This window comes from Diplotaxodon limnothrissa, linkage group LG10 (genome assembly GCF_057381915.1).
Source record: "Diplotaxodon limnothrissa isolate DT_005_m linkage group LG10, D_limnothrissa_male_GT1.1, whole genome shotgun sequence".
Lineage (NCBI taxonomy): Eukaryota > Metazoa > Chordata > Actinopteri > Cichliformes > Cichlidae > Diplotaxodon > Diplotaxodon limnothrissa.
The window spans coordinates 11,437,823-11,461,351 of NC_140605.1; the positions used below are offsets into that span (position 1 = coordinate 11,437,823).

The 23,529-nt window shown below is 40.0% G+C and overlaps 1 protein-coding gene across 3 annotated transcripts; it reads left to right on the top strand.

The window, feature by feature from the left end:
- Positions 1-233: 233 nt before the first annotated feature.
- kif4 (kinesin family member 4) lies at positions 234-15,230 on the top strand. 3 transcript variants are annotated; one of them, XM_085363514.1, is made up of 30 exons: positions 234-356; positions 484-598; positions 781-971; positions 1,054-1,143; positions 1,261-1,427; positions 2,852-2,946; positions 3,087-3,206; positions 4,102-4,277; positions 4,409-4,470; positions 4,583-4,715; positions 4,897-4,955; positions 5,131-5,236; positions 5,493-5,648; positions 5,745-5,921; positions 6,185-6,288; positions 6,381-6,525; positions 7,602-7,712; positions 7,854-7,937; positions 8,065-8,178; positions 8,281-8,436; positions 9,558-9,655; positions 10,856-10,985; positions 11,118-11,288; positions 11,375-11,494; positions 11,608-11,685; positions 12,393-12,494; positions 12,573-12,740; positions 12,945-13,070; positions 13,692-13,799; positions 15,042-15,230. In XM_085363514.1, the coding sequence occupies exons 1-30, from the start codon at positions 234-236 to the stop codon at positions 15,228-15,230; spliced, it is 3,774 nt and encodes a 1,257-aa protein (XP_085219640.1). The 3 variants fall into 3 exon arrangements, with proteins under 3 accessions (XP_085219640.1, XP_085219641.1, XP_085219642.1); XM_085363515.1 differs by having other exon boundaries at positions 5,493-5,600; XM_085363516.1 differs by having other exon boundaries at positions 5,493-5,600; positions 5,763-5,921.
- The last annotated feature ends 8,299 nt before the right edge of the window (positions 15,231-23,529 follow it).

The following is a 23,529-nucleotide window of genomic DNA, read 5'->3' on the forward strand; positions in this document are numbered from 1 at the left end:
CTAGCAAAAGTAAAGTCTTATATTTGAACATACAGGGAGTCCCTATTACACCACCTGCCTTAATATTGAGTACTCAGAACTTTTTTTTATTTTGTATAAATTATAAAGTTTTTTTTAAACATATTTGTTCTGCAAATATATAGTAACATGCCTTTTAATCACATCAGTGCCCAGCTTTTTTTGGTAATCCCTTCATTTTGTTGTTTTGCAGTTATTCATTGGAATATTGCATCATGACAAACGAGGATGAGAAGGTCATTCCGGTGCGAGTTGCCTTACGATGTCGCCCACTAGTACCAAAAGAAATCAACGAGGGATGTCAGTCCTGCCTCACTTTCGTCCCTGGGGAGCCACAGGTGCTCAACTGCCTTTCTTTTACAGGCATGCCTCACAATATATCAAAATCAAACTACACTGTGTTTTCGTTTTGTACTTACATTGCATGTTGTGTGTAAAAACTGCTGCATGTTTGTTTGGTTTCAGGTGATTGTTGGCACAGAGAAGGCATTCACTTATGATTATGTATTTGAGCCCACTGCTGAACAAGAAGAAGTCTTCAGTACAGCGGTTTCCCCTTTATTGTCTGGGCTTTTCAAAGGTAGCTTTTAACTTGATGCTTTTTAAGTGAATGTCTTAAGATTTAATCTTCTTCCTGAGACGTGATTATGTAGGCTCGAAAAATAAAATAGCTGTGTTTATTTTTTGTATTCCTTTAAATCTATTGAATAATTTTGCAGCTAATTATGCTCCATCCATCATGTGATGTTATTGTTACTGTAGGCTACCATGCCACAGTTCTTGCCTATGGACAGACGGGATCTGGAAAGACCTTTTCGATGGGAGGAACCTATACAACGGCTCAAGAAAACGAGCCATCTGTTGGAGTCATTCCTCGAGTTATCAGGTGCATCTTTGCAGAAAAGGAGCAAAGGACAGACTGTGAATTCTGTCTGGCAGTGTCTTACCTGGAGGTTGGTGAATGTTTTTGGTTTGTGGTGTGTATGTACAATAGCCCTATAAAGTAAAGTAGTTAAGGTTTTCTTTTGATTGTAGATTTATAATGAAGAAATATTAGACTTGCTGTGTTCATCCAAAGACAAACCTGCTATCAGCATTCGGGAAGATCCTAAAGAAGGCATCAAGGTGAGTGACTTGTATGTTAAAAGCAAATTCAAATTTTTTGACAGCCCACCTGAACCACATATGTGCATTTTTCTCCATCTTTAGTTGAACTTTTATTAAAAATGTCCTGCTTTCCAGATTGTCGGCTTAACTGAGAAGCAGGTATTTTCTGCCCCTGAAATGGTGAGCTGTCTGGAGCTTGGAAACTCTGCTCGTACCGTGGGCTCCACAGCCATGAACGCTGCCTCTTCACGTTCCCATGCTATCTTCACCATCACACTGGAACAGCGCAGAGGGACAGATAAGTCAGTTTGGCTCCCTTTTTCCTTGATAAAACATGTTTCATCTTATTGTCCAAACATTTTTTTCTGATATAGACACAGAATACCTGCTCACAGTGCTCAGATATAAGGTGACAGTCATTTGAATTCTGTACATTTTCATATTCCTGTTATGGGTATTTGTTATAGAATTGCTCTAAATGTTACAGTTTTAATTTAACATTTGTCCAGTAAAAACTTTGCCTTGGGTTGTTATTATATTGTCAATCTTTGATTTACTGGAACCGGCTTTGGACACTATGTTTCTGTTATTTTGCCTTTGTACATCACCACAGGAGGTTGTTGTTGTTGTTGTTTTTTTTTGTTTGTTTTTTTAATGTAATCCTCAACATGAGGCATTTGGTTCTATTTCAAGGGGTATTATGAAAGAACTGTATGAACTGCTTAGGAATTAAAGTTGTTTTTGTACATAATGCCCCACTGTCAAAGTGTCAAAAGAAACTGGACAAGCTGCTTCATGACCGGGTGTTGCTTGTTGCCTCATTAAGAGATTAGGCAGATAAAAGATCTGGAGTTGATTCCAATTGTTGAACTTGCATTTGTTGGTTTTTCATAGAGCTGGGCGATATGAGATTTTTTCATATCACGATATGTTTTTTTCATTTCAGGCGATAACGATATCTATCACGATATAAGCCAGATAACTATATTTGTAAGATTTAAATGTGCCGTTGCTCACAAGTAAAATGTGAAATAATCAGCAGCTTGTTTTTATTTAAATATTTATTTCCCATAATAAGTTCAACAGGGTAGATGTACTTAAGGAACATGAGACTTTTTCAGATAAATAAAAGGCAAATATTGCAAACTACACAAAAGGCAGCCGCTAAAGCGTTTAAGTTTCAAAATAGAACAAATGAAACAGACGACTAAATTAGCCTGATAAAAACATAGTGAATACATCAGACAAAGAGAGAAAATGTATGAAGTTGCTGAATCAACAATCTAGTCCGTTCTTTAAAAAAAAAAAAAACAACAACAACCTAATCCACTCACCAGCTCAGCAACACCAAAAGGACCACAGAAGGCACCACCACAACCTAAAACTAACAGCAAATATTCTTGTTTTTTAATGTCATTATAAGGTGTTTGTTTGTTGAATTTTGAGGTGAAAAATGAATCCATGTTCGAATAAGACTGTAACATGACAAAATGTGGAACAAGTGAAGCGCTGTGAATACTTTTTAGATACATTGTATCAGCTAAATTGTTGATTTACACAGAGGGTGGGCCCAGAATTTCAGTGTTTCTCTTTTGTAAGCTACTATAATATTTTCCCTTAAACTGGGTTAGTGTGTTTGTGCACGTCCTCATTCTACAACACCCAACAGGCATTTCCAAAATATTGCCTACTGCAGTCTGAATATTTGTACAATCCTTTGTTTCAGGGCTGATTCAGTTGTTTCAAAGTTGCATCTTGTGGATCTGGCTGGATCCGAGAGACAAAAAAAAACCAAAGCAGAAGGAGATCGTTTAAAGGAAGGTAACCAAGATCAGTTAAAAGTTGTAAGCCTTTAATGTGCGATTATCACGGAGACATGTGCTGCTATGTAAGGTGTATTAAGCTACATTTCTGTGTTTAATAACAGTACTTCTGGTCATGCCGTCCATATTTATGTGCAGGTATCAGCATCAATCGTGGCCTTTTGTCTTTGGGAAATGTGATCAGTGCTTTGGGGGATGAAAGCAAGAAAAACACCTTTGTTCCTTACAGAGACTCTAAGCTCACCCGCCTGCTGCAAGGTAAGCTTTGATGTAGATGGCCAGATGTTACATTATGGTCATTAGGTCAGACATGGATACATTCTCACTGTGAGGATTTTCAAAGTCAGTCAGGGTTTTATTTAGGTTTTCAGAAGGCTTATATGCCTGGAGTCCAGGATTGGTGATGCTTTTATTTACCTTTAATCTTGAATTTGAAGAAAAATGCAAGAAATAAGACTCATAATTCACAAACATGAATTTAATTTGAGTTAAACTGGATATGTGCTGCCCTTTTCTTTTTCTTTAAGTGTTTCTTTGTTTTGCTCATTATATTCTCTAGCAAAACCAATTTTATTAAAACATTTTAAATCTGTCATATAGTTTGTCCTGATTCCTTTAAAGTTGTATTTGTGGACTCTGCTGGAGTCGATAATTCCATTTTAAATCATTCTTATTTAGCTTATACCAGACTTTGGTGTGATTCCTCGATTCTTCCACTGTCTGAAACAAGACTTTTAAGGTCCCTTTCATATGAGGCCTTTAAGCCAGCTATGTTCTGAATGGCTGCATTCTGCAAACAAGGTTTGAACAGCAAGTGGAGGCTGCCATTCTACTTTCAGAAAGACCTGTATGACTGAGATGATCATAAGATGTTGTCACATAGGCCCGCTTCTACTTTCAGCAGACACAAACATTATGCCTTTCTATGGTAGGGCTTGTAGTATGTGGTATTTTCTTTTTTCCTGCTTGTTTCACTTCCATTACCATGAAAAACTGAAACATCTTCAGACTCCTTGAACAGGATTCGCATTAAGCTTAGGTTTTTATTTATTTGAGGGAGAAAAGCTACGGGTGTTCAAAGTGGTAACAATGCATTGTAGAACTTAACTGCACCCCTGTAAACGTATACATGTATATGTGTGTTTGTCCTCAGATTCTCTGGGAGGCAACAGCCACACTTTGATGATTGCTTGCGTCAGTCCTGCAGACTCCAACATGGAGGAAACCATCAACACGCTGCGATATGCTGACAGAGCTCGCAAGATTAAAAATAAACCAGTTGTCAACATCGACCCCAGAGCTGCAGAAATGAACCGCTTGAAACAACAGGTGCAAAAATGGGTGTTGGCCCTCATTATCATCAGCACTCAAATTACTAGTGTTGCAGTTTTTCATTGAGTGGTTTAGTTTGAAAAAGATTAAAGCATGTTCCAAATGTTTTCAATGGTACCCTGGTGTAGGTCCAAGAGCTGCAGGTGATGCTACTTCATGCACGTGGAGGAGTAGCTCCGGTGCTCTCTGGGTAAGACAGCTTTCTCAGTAAACCTCAGGGTTCAAAGAGGATGCCAAATAAATGCAGCCAGGATAAACATCACCTATAAAGCAAAAGGCCATAATAGTTGCCCCTGTTGCAGGTCAGAGAGTGCAGAGAACGTGACTAAACTGCTGGAACGAAACCGCGCTCTGCGGGATGAGAACAATAAACTGAGCAGAGAGCTGAGTGAGGCAGCTGGACAGACGGCCCACATGTTTGAGAAGATCATTATGGTGAGCCTGGTCACAGCAGCATCCTGTTATTACTGCTTATGAGAACAAAAGGATTGGATTTGACACGAACAAAAACAGTTGCAAATTATTTACAGTTGATCTTTTGACCTTAGTTTCTTTCTTACATTTCCACTGTTTTGCATCATCATAGTTTTTATATGCTGTTTGTTTTATTTTGTAGACAGAGCAAGCAAATGAGAAAATGCAAAGCAAGCTGGAGCAACTGCGGCACCATGCAGCGTGAGTTTGCTAAAGCAAAAAGCCAGCAAAGCTTTAGAAGAGGTCTCAAAAAGCTTTAACAGTAGCTGTGCTGAAATCTGTTCCTACAAAAAGCAGTTTCATTTTTTAATTTGACTCAGGATTTCAGCTTGTCAACAAATCCACTGAGTCACATTGATGTCCGATGGTTTTTCAGATGTACTGTAGATCTGGAGAAAGTGATGAAAACGCTGGAGGACCAGGAGCTCAAGGAGAATGTTGAAGTGATGAAGAATCTGCAAAACATCATCTTGGAGCTCAAAGTATGGATGTCTTCTTACATTACAATCCAGTCAAAGAAATATAAGTCAAGTAATAATAGAGTAAATTGGTGCTTCTTTTTTAAATAGAGAGCTTTGCCTGATGTTAAATATAGAAAGAAATGGGTTAAATAAATTTGATGACAACTTTCTTTTGCTGCTGTGTTATTAAACTATTTTGCAATTCTTCAATTTTTCCACTATTAAATTTGAATATTCTTCTTGAATGTTATGGTTTACTCCTTGTTTGCTTTGTCAGAATGAGAGTGCGGGCATCGCCGCCTCCATTGATGCAGTGGCTGCAGGAGAGGATTTACCTGAAGTGTCTGGGAATGGCAATAAATGTTCACCAGAGGGATCCCCATCAGTATGTTTTCAGTTTTGTTTTCTTAACGTATCTTCCACGAGTAGCGGAGCATCACATTTCTTTTATCTTGGCCAAACTAACTTGACTGAAGACTGAACCAGATGTAATTTTAGATGTTTTCCAACTCTAATACTCTCCAAATAGGATGCCACTGCCCTAAAGGACTCCCCAGAAGCCTTCACAGCCCATCATGCATTGCGGCAAGCCCAGCTCTCCAAGGAGCTGATTGAGCTTAACAAAGTCTTAAGCCTGAAAGAAGCATTTGTTAAAAAAATGTGCCAAAATGACAGCCAGCTGGAGCCGATGCAATCTGAGCACCAGGTCAGCATTACAGAGTCACTTAACTGTCATCTCACTACAGTAGACAAGTTTAAGCGAGGTGTTATTGACTGCCAAGTCACAGTTTATTATTGGCATTTTTAAACTTTGCAGACGTTTCCACTTGAATAACAAATTCTAAATGGTTTTATTAGTAGAGGCTGTCACATACACAGATCTCAAAGTGTAGTGCAAATACGTGTAAGCCATATTTCAAAATATCATGAAACGGTAGACACATTTTAATCTTTCGGACTCTCTTCCAGAAAAATGTACAAACTCTACAGTCTGCTGTGGATTCACTGCAGAAGGAGAAAGAGGAACTCGTTTTGGCCCTTCAGTCTGCAAAGAAAGACACCAACCAGGCTAAGTAGGAAAGCCCTTTCTTTGTTTTGGTGCTTGTTGTAATATACGTGCAGGTTCTTATACTTGACCTGACTTGACTCCACCATCCTCGCCCAGGCTCAGCGAGCAACGGAGGAAGAGACTGCAGGAGCTTGAGAGCCAGCTGGTAGACATGAAGAAGAAACTTCTCGAGCAGTCCAAACTGTTGAAACTCAAAGAGTCGTCTGTTCAGAAAGTTAGCAAGCTCATGGAGGAAATACAGGTAACGGTTTATTTTCCTTTAATGGTGTGTTGAATATTTTGTGTGGCATGGGTTTTGTTTTGTTTTTTAAACTGATCTTTAAATTGAAGTATGAGACAAAACAACACAGTTGGGAATTGTGATATAAACCACAGCTGAGATGCTTAATCTAACACTGAGTCCTGTAAAAGCAGGGTGTAGGGCTGGGCTATTAGTTAAATCTTATTTCTAATTGTGCTTTTTGGCTTTAGGGGATTATGAAAACAAGATGGTTGATTTTTATTTTTTTTTTAAATCTCTTTAGATTCGTTTTCATTACAAAGTTCTTGTGATACCAATCCAAATCTCAACTGGCCTGTTATACAATACATGCTTTTATTTTAGGTTTAGAATTGCTTTATGTCATATTTACCTCTTTCTTTTCGTTTTAAAAAATTTGATCTCCTTCTTTACCGTTTTTGTGTTGGCTATTTTTAATGGGAGAAATACTTTAGAGCAGCTTTTTTTTATTTTTTTTTATTTTTAATTTTTATTTTTTTAATTACTTTTTCCTTCATAAAATCGCAAACTAACAAACAGTTTATTTGGCTTCAGCCATGATGACAAGTCTTGATGAACAAAGGCTCTCTTTCTGTCTAGTGAAAGCTAAAATTGTAACAAGATCACAAGTTGTGAACCTTTGGAAGGATCATTAACTGCTGCCTGCAGCTGATTTGTCTGCAGATCACACACGAGAGCCTGTGATCGTATCTCCATATCAGACAATTATAGTTTTTGTTTATATTAAAAATCTCTGGCAGAGTTTTCAGATATTGTTTTTATAGTCAGAAACTAATTAAGTCAATGTGATGAGAGCCACCATGTAACTGATGAGTCATTTTTGGATCATCAAGCAGCCTCAGTAATAGATGTAATAGTTTATCTATTATCTTTGTTCAGTAACATATTTCTCTTCTGCATTATATGGCACTTTGTGAGCATGCAGTACAGAAACCTTTTGTCACATGGCGTCATCGCGTGTACTCTGAGCTTTGTTTTTCTTTAAAGCGTTTGAGTAACTACAGACACAAGTTTCAAATGTCGCTGTGTTCTCACAGGCTATGAAGACCCAACGTACACAGCTAATGCGGCAGATGAGAGAGGACTCTGAGAAATTCAGGCAGTGGAAGAACAAAAAGGACAGGGAGGTACTGCAGCTGAAGGAGAAGGTGAGTAGAGATAAGACTCTTATGGAGACATAAGAGGGATGACTTCAGTTGTTGCACTCTCTAGCCTTTTCTTGTCAAAAACCTGTTTATTCTGGAGGTTCTTTGACTTCTGTAATCCGTTTATTTTGTATTTTTTTGCAGGATCGTAAACGGCAGTATGAGCTGCTTAAACTGGAGAGAGATTTTCAGAAACAAGCCAACGTCCTGCGTCGTAAAACCGAAGAGGTGTGGCCATTCACTGTTGCACAGTTTGTTTGTTTTTTACCATTTGAAATTTTTGTGTTCATAGGGTTGAAGAATCACTGGAAAAGGTTTGTAGCTGTTTATGAGGTGCTCTTTTTTTTGCTTAAAGGCTGCAGCTGCAAACAAGAGATTAAAAGATGCTCTACAGAAGAGAAGTGAGGTAGCAGAGAAGCGCAAAGATGCCCAGAACAAAGGCATGGAGGGAGCAGCTGCGAGAGTGAAGGTAGAAAAACATGATTCTTGAGAAATGGTCAAATATTTTGTGTTGGAGATAACTCGGACTTAAAGTTTCACAATATGAACCGTTTTCCTTTTCTGTCATCAGACATGGTTTCTCAACGAGGTGGAGGTGATGGTTAGCACGGAGGAGGCCCGGCGCCATCTCAATGATCTTCTGGAGGACAGGAAGGTTTTGGCTCAGGAGATCAACCACCTCAAACAGCAGCTGGAGGCTGGGGAGAGGCCGGCTCCCAAAATCAGGGTGAGCTGACACATCTGTACAGTTGTTATAGAAAACGAAACATGCAGCAAGGCCCTGTTTCAGTGCCAGGTTTGGCTAACAACACTGAGTTTGATAACCCTGGGATTAGCTGGGTTTAAGATCTAAGCTGGTTACTGTGGAAACGGACTCTTTGACGGGCTTTCTTTTGCAAACTTTGGTGTTTCTCTCTGACTCTGCCCTCTGGCTACACCTGAACCAGCTGTCTGACACTGTTTAATATCCTCATTCACAAAGTGGCTATCAAAGATCAGAGTGGAGCCAATTAAGCTACAGAAGTTTACATTTTTACACACGCTGAAATCTCAAGAACACGTTAGCTTGCCGTTTGTTTGCTAAAGTTTTTTTTAAGTAACATGAGCAGTTGAATAATAAATGAGTGATAGAAGGACAGAGACAGTTGTCATTACACTGTATATTTATAATCGCCTCAGGATAAAATCTTTAGTGTCTAACTCTGTTTCTCTAGATAGAAACAGAGCTGTGTAAGTGTTTAAACATGTAACACGCTGATCAATAATCAACCATTTGTTGTGTTGTAATCGCTCACAATGATGGAAAAATGTCTGTCACAGTTGAGATCTTCCAGATGAAGCTGAATGATTCTTAAATATGTTTGTGACCTTTTAAATTCAGACTGCAGCAGGCAGCATTCAATAAATCGGCCTTTAAATGATGTTAAACAATATTTTGAAAGGTACAATGTGTGAAATTCAAAGACTGAACTCATCTGAACAGATGAGAACCACAGATTCAGACCGGATGAGGACCAGATCCAATTTAGATGTGGTTATTTTCCAGCTCATCGTGTCCATTTTGGATCCATTCACAGTGACTTATTTACATGAGTTAAATGCAAAACCAACTTGCTTAACTCTTAGTTTTAATAGCAACTCTGTAAACATCTCTGCTACAGCAGAGACAGCCATCATCTATCAGTGAACTCTGATTGGCTATAATTATAAACATTCCTCTGGGGACCATTAAAGCAGAGTTTGTCTATAAATCTAATTAAGTGTTTTCTTTTTTAAATAAAATAGTTAAAGTGACATGGATGCAGAGAAATGTGGTTAAATCATTTACTTTGTCATCTCTCCATGCAGCGTCGGACACTGATCATATCTGAACTGGAGAGCCAGGGGGTGCTGGAAACCCCTCTGACGAAACAGGTGGAGAACCTGGAGACAGAAATTGGCCTCAGGTGAGTCATGAAAACCAGCCAAACAAGACACCTCAGTCTGTCAAAACCAGACAGTATAATACCTAGCTGCCATGACATTTCCTTTGGTTTGATAAGTTCCACTGGCTTCATTCTGTTTCGAGGCCACTTAGATGAGCGTCTCTGCTGCTGTCATCTTGGTTACAAAAGTGACGAGGAGGGGTGGGTCTGAAAGCATTGTAGTGGCTAATGACCTGTGATTGAGAAGTCGTTAGTAACTGAGGACATAAACCTAGCAGCAAAGTGTTTACAGAGGTGAGGCCAGAAAGCTGATTTCTCATAGACTTCTATAGGACCAAAAGCCTATGTGCCTAATTGCAACTACTGCCACCTGATGGCCTTCACAAAGAATGCAGGTTTTAGGCACTTGCCCATTGGCTGAATTTTTCCAACCTGAAAGTACATCCATATTTTTTACTGTCTGTGGTCCAAACTGTTTGTGTGATTTAATGACTATTTCAAGCAGCCCTTTTTTCCCCCCTTTATATGTGAAAAAAACTCTATTGTCTATTTCTAAGATGCTCTCTGTAATAAGTAATAGCGGTTTTAAAAACAAACAAACAAAAAACCCTGAATTTGTTCACTGATTATTTCAGGGTTTTTTTTGTTTGTTTGTTTGTTTTTCGATTTTCCTTGAAGCCTCTCAAGCTTTTAGCAAAAGATAAGTTTGGAGTCCAGTTTATGCCAAACTTACACCAAACCAAGGGTTCAGAGCTGCAAAGAAACATCTGATGTTGCATTTAAGTACAGTTGTTGCAATTTTAGTAATAACTGTACTTAAATGCAACATGTGTGAGCTGTCACTTTATCAGTTTAATATTGCAATAAATTCGCAAACGTTTAATATACTTCTTTTTCTTGGTTCATGCAAATAGCGAAGGTCAGTCGTGTAAATGTTGTCAACAACCAGTAACTTGGTTCTCTCTGGTTTCTCAGCCACAGTCGGTATCTTCATTTTTCTTTTAGGCTGTTTTTCCAGAACAAACGATCACACATGCTGCACTTGTGGCCAAAGGTTCTGTACTCAAGCTAAAAGGTCCGCTGTATTAGCAAAATCCTGCTAACGAAGCTATGTACAAGCTTGTTTTATTTGGACTAAAATGCTGTTTGCGTTTGTTTTGTGCGTATATGCTACACGTTAAAGGTTTTATAAGATCTGCAGAGTGATTTGCACCTTCACAGGAATGCCCAGATAGCGGACCTGCAGCAGAAAGTTCTCGCTGCAGACAGCGAGGGACGTTTTAAGCAACGCATAGACAACATCACCAGTATAGTTGAGACCAAGTGTGCCCTCAAGGTCCTGATGTCAGAGGTAGATAAAATGAAATGAGAATGCATGCATATATTCCATGACCATAACTGAATTGTTTAATTGTACAATAGTCAAATCACTTAATGGTGTTTGGTTTAGAAAAGAAAATCTAATATTTTTTTCTTTTTTAAGTTGGTTTCTGCTAAAACAGCCCATGCCAAGCTAGAGAGCGAGGTGACACAGGAAAAGGCAAATGCACAAGACTTAAGGAAGATGCTGGCTGAAGAGAGAAATGTCATGTCCACCATGGACATGGAGCACCAGCAGCAGCTGGTTGAACTCGAGCAGAGGCATCAAGAGAAGGTGCTTCATAGATGGGCTCGCTTTAGACTCAAAAATATTGACCTGTCGCAGCTCCATATATTTACCTTTCTACCTTGTTTCTTCAGGTTCTTTACCTCCTTAACCAGCTTCAGAACAAACCTATCGGTGAAGATTCAGACGAAACAAACTTCACCATCAAGGAGAGTTCAAAGGAGAAGGAGCTCCTGCAGCGCCTCAATGTTCAGGTTTGTCTGGACAGATTTTACAGCCGTTTGTGGTTTAATTAACTTTAGCTTTCTTTGTTTTAATTAATTAATGCAGAGTTGTGCCCAGAGCTTATGTTGTAATATCATTATAGGAGGAAGAGCTTGAAAAGCTACGGGAATTAAGCGAGCAGAACCAGAAACTGGTGGAGCAGAATGAAGAGTACAGACGGGTAATGGTGTTTTTTGTTGTTGTTGTTCTTTTTTTCCCTCCAATGTCATTATATTTCTGTTGTCATGACTAGCCAGTTGTTCAGCCAGTTAAGTATGGCAGTCTGAGTGTTTTCTCTTATTAATTTTTTAAAGCAATCAATTGCAGCAGATGGCGGCCCCTCCCTGAGCCTGGCTCTGCCAGAGGTTTCTTTCTGTTAAAAAGGGAGTTTTTCTTTCCCACTGTTGCCAAGTGCTTGCTCAAAAGGGAAATTTCTGATTACTCGGGTTTTCTCTCTACTATGGTTGGGTTTTTCCTTACAATATAAAGCGCATTGAGGTGACTGTTGTTTTGGTGTTTTATAAATAAAATTAAGTGGAATTATTTAAGGCCCCCCTAAAGACGTTCATGCAATCCTGATTATGTCCTTATCTCTACATATTTTGCATCATACTAGTCTTTGATTGTTATTGACGAGGGCGCTAAGTGCTGCAGTGGAGACAGAGTAGACTACAGTTACTACCTGTATGCTGGAAATGTTGAAAAAAGTGTTTGCCTAGATGAAAAGAAACCCTGTCATAAAGAAAGTATTTGTGTAATTTCACTCACTGCCAGAAGGAAGAAATAAAAGTTCTGCAGTGCAGGTTTGAATAGTGAAAAGCAAAAAAAAGCATTGCAATTCTCTTCACCTAAGTTATATGACTAACCTAAACCTGCCCGTGTCTGCAGAAACTCTCAATGGTGCACCTGGCAAGTGAGAAGAAAATCCTTGTGCCTAAAACCAACAAAGAAAACAACCCAGATGATTCGTTTGAGTACGTCCCTCCAAAGGTAAGTTTTTCTTGCAGATTTACTTGAAGTAGCTTCAATTTATGATTATTTGAACATAACATGGTGCTTTCTCTGTAGCCTAAATCAAGGCGCTTTACCACAGCTAAAGCGCAGCTGAATGCGACCATCAACATCGAAGAGCTGATGTCACCCAGCGAGGACGAAAACGAGGAGGAAACGGAAGAGTGGCGACCTGAGAAACAGGAGAGAGGACGCAGAGTCTCAAAGAAACCGAAACAAACCGGGGTAAGACGGGAAGAGGAGTCTGGCACTTTTTTTGAATTGAACTCCTTGATCTTATAGAAACAGACTGTCCACAGTGAAAACAAATCATGTGCATCTTATCATCATGTCATTTCTTTGAAAATGTCACATATTTCAGACCAAAACAGAAATGAAACTGTTTGCATCAGGATAGAAGGCCTATGAACCTGGTTTCTCTTCTTTTAGTGTGCGTGTAAAGGTCGCTGCAGCAACAAGCAGTGCAGGTGCCGCAAAGGGAAGATGACATGTGGGGAGAACTGCCAATGTGATCACGAGAAGTGTCGAAATATGGATAACCAGGTGCCCGCTGAGGCAGGTTTTTCCTCATTCTTGCTCCCTGTTCTTAATTTGGGATAAATAATGGGTTGTTGGTGTAGATGTAAGATTTCCGTGCAGATTTAGAGCTGCACAAGCATAGCAGTCACTCTTAGCTTTTGGGGTAGAAATATATAAGAATCAGATTTCACACCAGTTTCATGTATGAAAAATGTGCTTAAAATGAACTTTTACTAACTGCTTTAGAAGAGAATAAAAGCTCATATGCTGCAGGGCTCCAGTTTTACTCATTAATTGCATCACAAAGAGTTTAGAGATCAGCCACCGAAGTCTGGCCTGATGTACTAGAAACAACATGTATTTTTTTTAATGCAGTGAAAGAGTAAAACTGGATCCCCACAGTGTTTGGTTGTCAGTTTAATTTCAGGCCATTTCCTGCACGCTTCTGGGATGGATTTTTATAGTGTGTATTATACAATAAACATGTTGTTTCATAATGAAAATGATTGAAAACCTAAGAAGTGAAAATAAGACTCAGAACTGAAGTGAATGTTAGCCTAAGAGGTGTGTTTCTGTGTAGTCAGGTCTGGCTTTCACTGCCCAGCATATTTCTATCAGTGAGCATTGTTCTGAATTTGGGACTGTTCATTATTTCAGGATGCAAGCTCCACAGAAAGCACTTCCCGAGACTCTCTATCTCTTCAGGATTCCAGTCCAGGCAACAATACGTTCTTCAAACCGCCGTCTTGCACTCCCACAAAAAAGGTAAGAACAAGAGTTGACTGGCATGCACAGGACTTTGTACCAAGGCTGCGTGTGAGTGAATGTAAACATATTTCTCAGTTACATTAGTTAACATTAGTTTTCTCATTCAATGAGGCAACTCAACTGTAGAAATATAGAATTGCAGCGAGAAAAAACTGCTACAGTCGTATAAATCATCAGTTCTAAGATTTTAAGTATCAAGATAAGGGGGGGAGGATCTGATCCTTGAGAGGGTCTAAATGATTTAAGTACAACGAGAGATGAACACGTGGGATACTGCACCTTATTGGGGTTTTTTTGTTTTGTTTTGTTTTTTTAGCAATGTCAAAATGCCAAAGTTTTTTGTGAAAAGTGCACCTGTACAGTTTCCAGAGGAATTAAGAGTGTAAGTAGCATCCAGGTGCTGATAATCAAATTGAGTTGATTATTGGATTATCAGTAGGTGAGAGCTCCTCTGAAAGCAGACGTTTAGGCAGTTTGCAGCTCTGGTCATTCAGGTGTATGCTAGCACACGCAGGAGAGACGTCATCAATGATCTTGGAGAACAATTGTTGCTGCCCATCAATCTGGAAAGGGTCACAAGGTCAACCTGAAGTCCTGGAAAATATTCAAGGCAGTTGCCAGTCTTCTCAGGAGTGGACGTGCCAGCAAATCCATCCCACAGTAAGACTGTGCAGTGCTCAGAGGAACTACTAAAAAAAACCCAGAGCTACTTCATACTCTACCAGCTTCAGCTAAATGAAAAGGAAGAAAAAACAGTGTGGCTTGTTTGTGTCTTCTCTCTAAATGGAGCACAGCATCACAGTTTAGCTTTACAGAGTTTTGTCTGAACAAACCACAGGACTTCTGCAACAATGTCCTGTGGTCAGACACGACCAAAGTGGAGATGTTTGGTGATGATACACAGCACCACGTTTGGAGAAAACCAAACGCAGCATATCAGCAAAAAAGGAGGGGACCTACGATGTGAGAGGCTAATAAGGTCATTTAGGAAAGAAGGTGGTTCTATAAACTGTTGAATCATGGGATGCATTTTTGCAGTTTTCCACAAACGGCTTCTGGATTTTCTTTGTCTTTGTTAAATGACTGGGTGTTGTTCATCTGAGGTTGCATTTAAGTAAGAAGACTTTTTTTTTTTTTTTTTAAACATCCTGACACTTAAAATCGAGAGTAAACTTAGACTGTTTATGTCTTGCATGTTGCATAACCAGCTAACAGTGTTGTGCTCATTTACTATTTTAGGTGCTAAAAGAAATTGGAGATATGGGACACACCACCGCAGACTTGAAGGTGGCAGAGGAAGAGCAGGAGGACAACGATGATGAAGAGGACAAAACAACAGTCAGCTTCCTCAAGAAGAAGAAACGACTCCTGACGAGTTTCCAGAACAGTTTTTTCTCGGGATGCACTCCAATCAGAGAGGAGTCCTAATCTGGACACTAGCTGTCAATGTTTTTTAGATGAATGTTGTCCGTGCGTTTAAGTCTTTCTGTTTATATGTGACTAACGTGTTACTTGAAAGTAGCTATTGACACTTCAGTTTCAGTAGATGCTGATCAAAGAACTGTGAATAGCACTCAATGAGTCACAATGACACGATCAAACTGTACATGACTCATTTATCCCCCCAAATGATAATAAACTCACTTTTCTAACACATTAAACCGGTTGTCACTACAGGTGCATAACATCTTCTTATGGATTAAATTTGAGTCCTTTTTACTGCGTACTATCTGCTGAATAAAGTTTTGAAGTCTATTCTTTTTCTTTTTTTTTAAAGCAAATTGATGTTTTTTCTTTTGTAACTGAAAGATAATTTATTTGAATCCTTCTGGTAGGATTAATGTGGAACTTCTGATTTGTTTTGTTGTTGTGTAGGTTAAATTAGTGTAAATGATAGATGAAATAAATGTTTCACCAGGAAAACAGTATTCAGTTGATGATGCTTTTGGAAAATGTACATCATGTCCCGGCTGAGCAGTGTGAGTACTGAATGTATTAAATTCTTCCAAATCAAATTCTCAGGTGGAGAATAAGCACTTATCAAGATGCCAAGTCATGTATTGCATGAAAACGTGATGTCAGGTTTTGTTGTTGCTTTTCTCCAGTCCACACATCCGAGTGCCTCAGCTGAGAGCAATCTTAGGTTTGTTTGTTTAACTGGTTCATCAAAGCAACTCCTGGTCAGATCTCATATGGTCATGGGGGGTTGTACAAAAACATTATGTACTGTGATACACAGGCATGAACAATGAATCCTTTAAGTATACAAAGGACGAGGCTTTTAGATTTGTACTGTCACCTCAGACACCACATATGAATTCTCATACCCATGTTTCATTACCGTATGTAAGGCTGTCTTTGCTGAAGAAATGAAAATGTGCAGAAAAGAGACCACGACCAACATATAGATGACAAGTTGTGACTTTTTAACACAGATATGCTCATTTATTTTCAGCAGATTAAATAATTGACCCTCCCTCTCCGGACAGCTGACAACAGCTAAACAACAACTGGTTATATACCAACACTTCCCCTGGGATTAACAGTTTGATTCACTTCTCAGATCAGTTTTGAGAGTTTATTCACTAAGTGTCTAAATCCAACATTATTTGAGCTACTTCAAAGAATGTTTCACTAATAGCAGCTAACAGTGGATAACAGCAGCAAAAACAGGAGCACTTACAGACAGAAGTTCAGGATATCCTCAATAACTCACCTCTCTGAGCTCTGTTTCATTATCTTTTCAGCACTCGCTGCGGAGCTGTCAAGAAGCACTGAAAGGGGGGGAAACAAAAGAAGACACGATAGCAACAGGTGCATGTGCAAGCACAAAAACATACATTAGAATATAATTGTTATATTTAAAAAAAAGGCTCTGACTCTGGTACTTTAGAGCTTTTATTGACTCATTAAAGTGCAATGCTCTCAATTTGGAGCTATTCTGAGGACACGTGTGTCCACAATCCTGCATGTTATGTCTGATTATTGAAGACAGAAAAGAAGTCTGATCATCAAAACAAGCTGGGCAGGGACTAGCAAACATTTGTCCCAGGGGTCTGTAACTTGATGATCCAGACATCATGAAAGGATCCATCTGACCTACATGTAGATACCACACTCATCTTCTTGTTGCATTTTTTCTGAGCCAAAATAATTGAATAATCTAGTCATATTTTAAGATTTGTGAAAACAGCTTTTGGCTACAATGTCATATTGAATCACGTTCAGTATGACATCACACTAATCAAAGATCTTTAGGTACTTATAGTAGTTTTTACTTTGGGCACACACAAAGTCCCGATGACAGCGTCAGTGCAGGATCTGAGTATGAGCTGGCAGATGATGAAACTGCGGTGAACAATAAGTCTGGAAAACTGGATGTTCCTTGGTAAAGATTATAAAGTGGGTAAAACGAACATGCCAAAAGCAAACTGTCACAAGCTGAACGGAAAGAAGCAACAAATTGCAAAGAGAATATCCACTGATCCCAAAGCCAATTCCAGCACAAAACCAAGTTCAGCACAATTTTTCATGGAGATCACCGATTTAACAGTTAAATGTCTCATAAGGTGCTTCAAAGTTCTCCTCTTGGAACATTTTCATCCGATCTAGAAGCTCTTATGGGATGTTATTGGCCATGACAGCTGCTTCCCAGGCCAAATGAATTACAAGACAAAGCATCACTGTTAAACAGAAAAGTCTGCTTGACTTTTTTTTACCCGCCCCCAGATAAAAAGCATTCAGGCTAGTGCAAAAACACTTTACCAGAAAAGGCCACGGAGGCGGAGGACTAAATTACAGATTTACGCAAGAAAATAAATAGACGGGGATGAGCACGAAGAGGCGCATCTAGTTTAAGAGGAGAAAGATTTCATCAAGCCTCAGGGAGATGGGTTATGAAGGCTCCCTTCATGAATACAGAAGACATTTTGTCTCAATAACACAGCAGGATGAAAAGGAAATGAGAGGTCTCTCCCATTTGATTGGATTCAGACGTGAGGGTTGAGGACACCGAGGCGAGAAGTACTTTGAGAAACAAGAGGCGATGAGTTTTAAAGGCAGCGTCCTTCGTAGTGTGCAGCTGGCGTCACGTTTATGAATGGAAACTTTATCACACATCCAAGTAAAATGCACAAGTTGAAGTGTGTCATTCAGTGTAATGGCTCCCTGCTCTCATGAAAACATAATGGTTTCAGCTCAGGAAGGTAATCTGAGCCAGAGGCCTTTCATTCTTTCTTTCTGTTTTTTCTCGTGCACAGCATGCTGGTCACCAATAGAGGGCACTAAATGTCAGAATACAACTTCTTGTAATTAAGGTTACTTCTCATGGGGTAATCATGGTTCAGGGGTGGAAGTGTGCACCTGTCTACCTGCAGAGAGCGTCTGCTGTCAGATGGGTGCACAGTCAAAAAGTGTGTGGTACAGCCGTCACTCCCTTTCCTCTTCTGGCCCACAGCATCGTCTACATTTGGCACTATGCAGTTGGGATTTTGGAAAACTGGACAGGAGCAAAAAACTGCTCTCTGCAGTCTGTCTGAATGGAAATACCTCTGCAAGCACGGTAGCATAAATTATTATAACTATAATTAAATAAAATTATACATTATTATTTCAGAATTTTCTGATTGTTTTCATGAGATGTCAGGAGACATCACATGATGCTCTACTGTTAAAATAGATTAATTTCTGATGTTCTGTTCAACAGATCTGTGGCGGCTAAATGCATAGTGAGGGTGTGCTGAGAACGCTAGACGCCCCAGTCTGCAAGATCTTCAACTCTTTCCCCTGGCAACTCTTTCCTTCAACGTCTCTTTGAAAAGCTGTCAAAGCAATTCAAAGGGACATTGAGTCTTAATGGACCACATTAAATTGCTTAATCTGCTGCACTGAGCTGCAGCCACAAGGTGGTTGGTGCCTGGTGTGGAAGTTGCTATGAGCCATTTGATCCTTACACAACTGTTGCAAGAGCATGGTCAACATAGCCGGCAATAAGTCAGAGTCGTTCTCGGTGGGTGTTGGACTTCACCAGGGACAGAATTACTAGGTGTAGCCAAGTAGTGGAAGGATTCCACTTGGGTGGTCTCAGAATCTAATCTCTGCCTTTTGCAGATGATGTTGTTCTGTTGGCTTTATCAGGTGGTGGCCTCCAACTCACGCTGGAGTGGTTCGCAGCCAAGTGTGAAGTGGTGGGAATGAAAATCAGCACCTGAAAATCTGAGGCAATGGTTCTCAGCCCACTCTGCGTCGGGACAAGTTTCCACCCCGAGTGGAGGAGCTTAAATATCTCGGGTCTTGTTCACAAGTGAGGTGAGCGGGAGATCGACAGATGGATTGGTGCTGTGGCTGCAGTGATGTAGACGCTGTACCGAGGGCAGACCCAAGCTACACTGGAAAGAGGTTATATATTTCGGCTGGCCTGGGAATGTCTTGGTATTCCTCTGGACAAGCTGGAGGTGTTGGCCAGGGAGAGGGAGGTCTTGGCTTCTTTGCTTAGGCTGCTGTCCCCATGACCCAACCCCAGATAAGCAGAGGAAAACGGATGGATGGATGGATGAATGGACTGAGTCCATGAAGTCAACGTAGAGTTTACTGAGGTCACAAATGTCGCAACCAGAAGAGTCGCCCCCTCCTGGCCATTTACAAAAAAGGCAGGTTTGAGGCAATTCAAAGCTAATGGCTTCATTTTTTAGACCAAGAAGTGGTCACCATCTTCGTATGCAGTCTAGATATAGCATGCACCGAATCAACAAATAAATATAATAAAAATAATTAGAATACATTATTCTTTACATGTGCATTCTTTAGGTTTAAAAATCTGTTATCAAATAATCCAAGTTCATTCAAGACCTTCAACACTTTTGAAGCCACTTAAAGTATCATTAAATATTAATGACTAAATGAGCATCAGTCAGCTTTTAAAAACATATAGTATAGTTAGAGCAGTACACAGTGTGCACTGGGTGTTCTGTTTTAGGAGTGTATCACTAATCTAGATCTTTGTGGCGAGATTTGATCAGATTTGGTGGGCAATGGTCAAACAGGCCATAAACGCTAATCTGATTTCATTCGAATGCTGTTTCAAACCCTGATTGGGCCACTGAAGTAGCAGATGTCGCCTTTGTCCAACTGAGCTTTGCCACCTTCCAAAGGAGCAGGAAGTACACAGATAAGAAGCATAAATAAGCTAAACTCTGGAACATAAGAGAAACTGTGAGTCATAGTAGGGAGATAAATAAGCAATAGGTTTTCAGAACCTTTTCGTGCAGTTCTCCGGCTGTTCCGGGGATTGTCACATGTTTGGCACAAGTCAACCAAAGTCCAGCAAAACTCTGAGGGTAATTAACCTAAAGCAAGATATCAAACTGTAAAACCTAGTCCAGATTTAACATAGAGAAAACAAATCAAAAGGAGACATTCGAACCCAGAGCTACGTATTTTCTTTTAAAATCTGACATATTCGTAAGAAAAACTGGCACAATTGAAAGAACATCAATAACCCCGATGGAGTCAATCATTTCTGAAGTGAGATCACTGTCCTCACCACACCAATCTCAGCTAAGATTCTGCATGTGACCTTGTACGTGAGATCATTTTATGCCCAGTAAACTGATGTCGCTATCTGCTTTAAATTGCACCTCAAATGATTATGACCAAAGTCGATTCAGAGGAACAAGAAACGACTTATCAATGTGGAAGATTAATGCTGTGCACATATTCTCCCTCTTAGAGACACTGGACTCTGCACTCAGGTGGAGCAATCTCTTGAATGTCTGCGATAAGATAGGCCAAGTGCATGAATAAAAGAGGCACAAAATGCCATTACTTAAAATAAAAGATGATTGATACACATTTGCTTTTACTTTTTTCAGGGAGTTTGCGCTGTTTTGCATAGTGGGAACATTAAAACAGTGGCTCCCGTGAAAGGAGGAGAAAAACAGCAGAGCACCAGCTGCTTTTCCTGCTGATCATCACTAGGCGTTAATATGGATCTGATTGGTAACCATAACAAGATTGTTTTCCCTTGTTAGATGTCATAAAAGGTATTAAGTCATTAATCAAGTAAAGATGGATGCAAAAATGCAGGGGACGTGAGTGTGACTTACAAGCCTGTCTTTGAAAAGATCCGGGACAGTGTGTAACTGAAGTAAAAACAGTGCTTTGCATTATTTAAACTCTGCATTTAGACCATATAGCGCAACATTTAACTGCTGAGGGAAAAGTATAAAAGGTCATTTTGACTTTCATTCAAGCATCACATTCGAGAAACGTTGTGACGAGGGCAACGAGACACTGGGAAAGCATTAGATATTGACAGTTAACCATGTCACACACGGCTCAAGCCTCTTAATTTCAGCAAATGTATTTTTTAGTTATTAATATTTTTGTATACATATATTTATCAAGATATAGACGTGTATGTCTGAGCTGAACGGATGAACAGCTTCTTTGTTTTTCAGAAAAACGTGGCATTTCAGGACAGCCACTACAAACAGAGGTTTCTTCCTGTTAAAAGGGAGTTTTTCCTTCCCGCTGTCGCCAAGTGCTTACTCACTGAGGATCGTCTGATTGTTGGGGTAAGATCCTTACTTTACAAATTAAAGTAATCCGAGGCACTGGTTTGGTGCTATATATATTTCATGAAAAAAGATTTCCCCTTTCGGCCTTGCAGCCGGTCTTTATCCTTTCAAGCTCAGGTCCTCCACCGGAGGCCTGGGAGCTTGAGGGCACTGCACTCTTCTGGGATCTGCTGAAGCCACTCGCCTAGCTCAGCAGATCCCAGGAACAACATCTGAGACGAATTAAAGTGAACCAAATTCAATTGTCTTTGTGCTGTTTTTACGTTGAATGCAGTACCACTTTTACACAATATCTCAACCTCATTCAGAGATGTGGTTGTACTGGCACGTGTTGAGCAGCTACTTTAAAGCATCGCTAAACACTGTGTTACTGTGTGCTACTTTTAGTATCAGTGCTTTGTGTCACATGTCGTGCTGTTTTTCTCCAATGCATCAAAGTGCCCTCTTCCAATCTTTAATGCACTGCTTAATCAGCCTTTTACTGTCCTGTTGTTCAGCCTGGCTCTGTTGCTACACTCCACAGTATTTTGATTCCTCTTGCTATTGCTTCATACTTCTCAGCTACATTACTGCTTATTCCACTAAGTGTGCTTAGGTGTGTGTGTTTGTATGCATGTATGAGAAAAACAGTAAATGTACATTGCACCCCATCCTATTATTGTTACTACTGCTATTGTTAAAACAATCCTTTAAGATAGAGGCTCACAAGAGCTGAGCTTTTTCAAACTCAGAGAAAGCCCAGTTCTCTGAGGGTTTCGTTTTTTATTTTATTTCGCAGGCCATTTGAGGCAGTGAATACATATTTTGTGCAGGGCGACAAAAGAGATGTGCTTGACACTGGCCCTACCCTCCGTGCCACTCAGTATGGAATCAGGATGTTGGACAGAGGGGCCGGGCGCTGGGCCTGTTAAATATTGACTGCGAGTATAATAATTAACTTTGCACCAACTCCTGATCTCATAAACTGGCCGCTCTGCTTCGTTGCCATTTCTCTGCTGTCACTGCTGACATTTACGTCTTAAAAAACCAAACCATGCACTGTCAGTATCCACGAAGGTGTGACTTCACCTGTGTCGGTCCCGTGTGCTGAGTTTCTACTCGTCTTGGCTGTAACCCGCTTTCTGCTGCTCCCAGCGCTGGCTCTGTGTGTCACGACACCCTGCTGCTCAAACCTTTGGCCTCCTCTGCGAAATCCACTGCGCCCCGTTGAGCGAGAAGGTGAGTATGACTTATTTTTTGTTTGTTTTTTCAGTCACAATAACAAAACAAAACCAAGCAATGACCAGGCAAGACCCAGCTTCATCCTTCCTACGTTTATACCTTCAGAACATAACTAAATGTAGTGTAAGCACTGGATCGTTGTTTGGATCAGTGATCAGAAGAGACACATGCTGTTTTCAAATGAATGCTAATGTGTCTGCTTGAAAGCAATTTAGTGCAGTCTGATTGATTCGTTCAAAACAATTAAAACAAACCAAGTACAAGAACAGCAGCTGGTCTAAGTGTAACTGCTGGTCTTTGAATTGCTTTATTGTTCTGTTTTTCTTTTCTTTTCTTTTTTCTGTGCAGTTTTACTACAAGGCAAAGTCTACACAGACATAACCCTGCAAGCTGAACAAGGCAGGGTGAAAAAGAAACTTACTTTTACTTACGTTTACTACAAGACCTAAAACCAACTTGATTAAAGTCAAACTGGGTAATCTGACGTTTGAGATTTATCCTCATAATTACTTAGTAAGAACTTGATAGTTATTAGAAGACTCATTTAGGCGCAAGCAGGAAATGCTAGGATAGCAGGTACACAGGTCAGACACACCCTTTTACTCACACATTGAAAGCCCTCATGTTGACAGCTGCCATAAAATCTGTGTTATCTCTACAGGCCTTGGCCCTTTGGACATGCTGTTGGAGCAGCGTGAGCAATGATGCCGTTTACTTCAGGTTATAAAAACTGGGAGGAGGTAATTGCCAGGTCAAAGTCACTTGCAAGAGGAGACTCCTCTCTTACTAAAGCAGCTGCCTCCGAGTCCAAATGCTGAGTCCACCTCTGGGCTCTCTTTTGGTGCTTCTCTCCTCTTCAATAAACTGGACCCTGATCCAAAGACAGGTTTGTTCATCAGCCTCGTGCTGTTTATCATCGGCGACGAGCC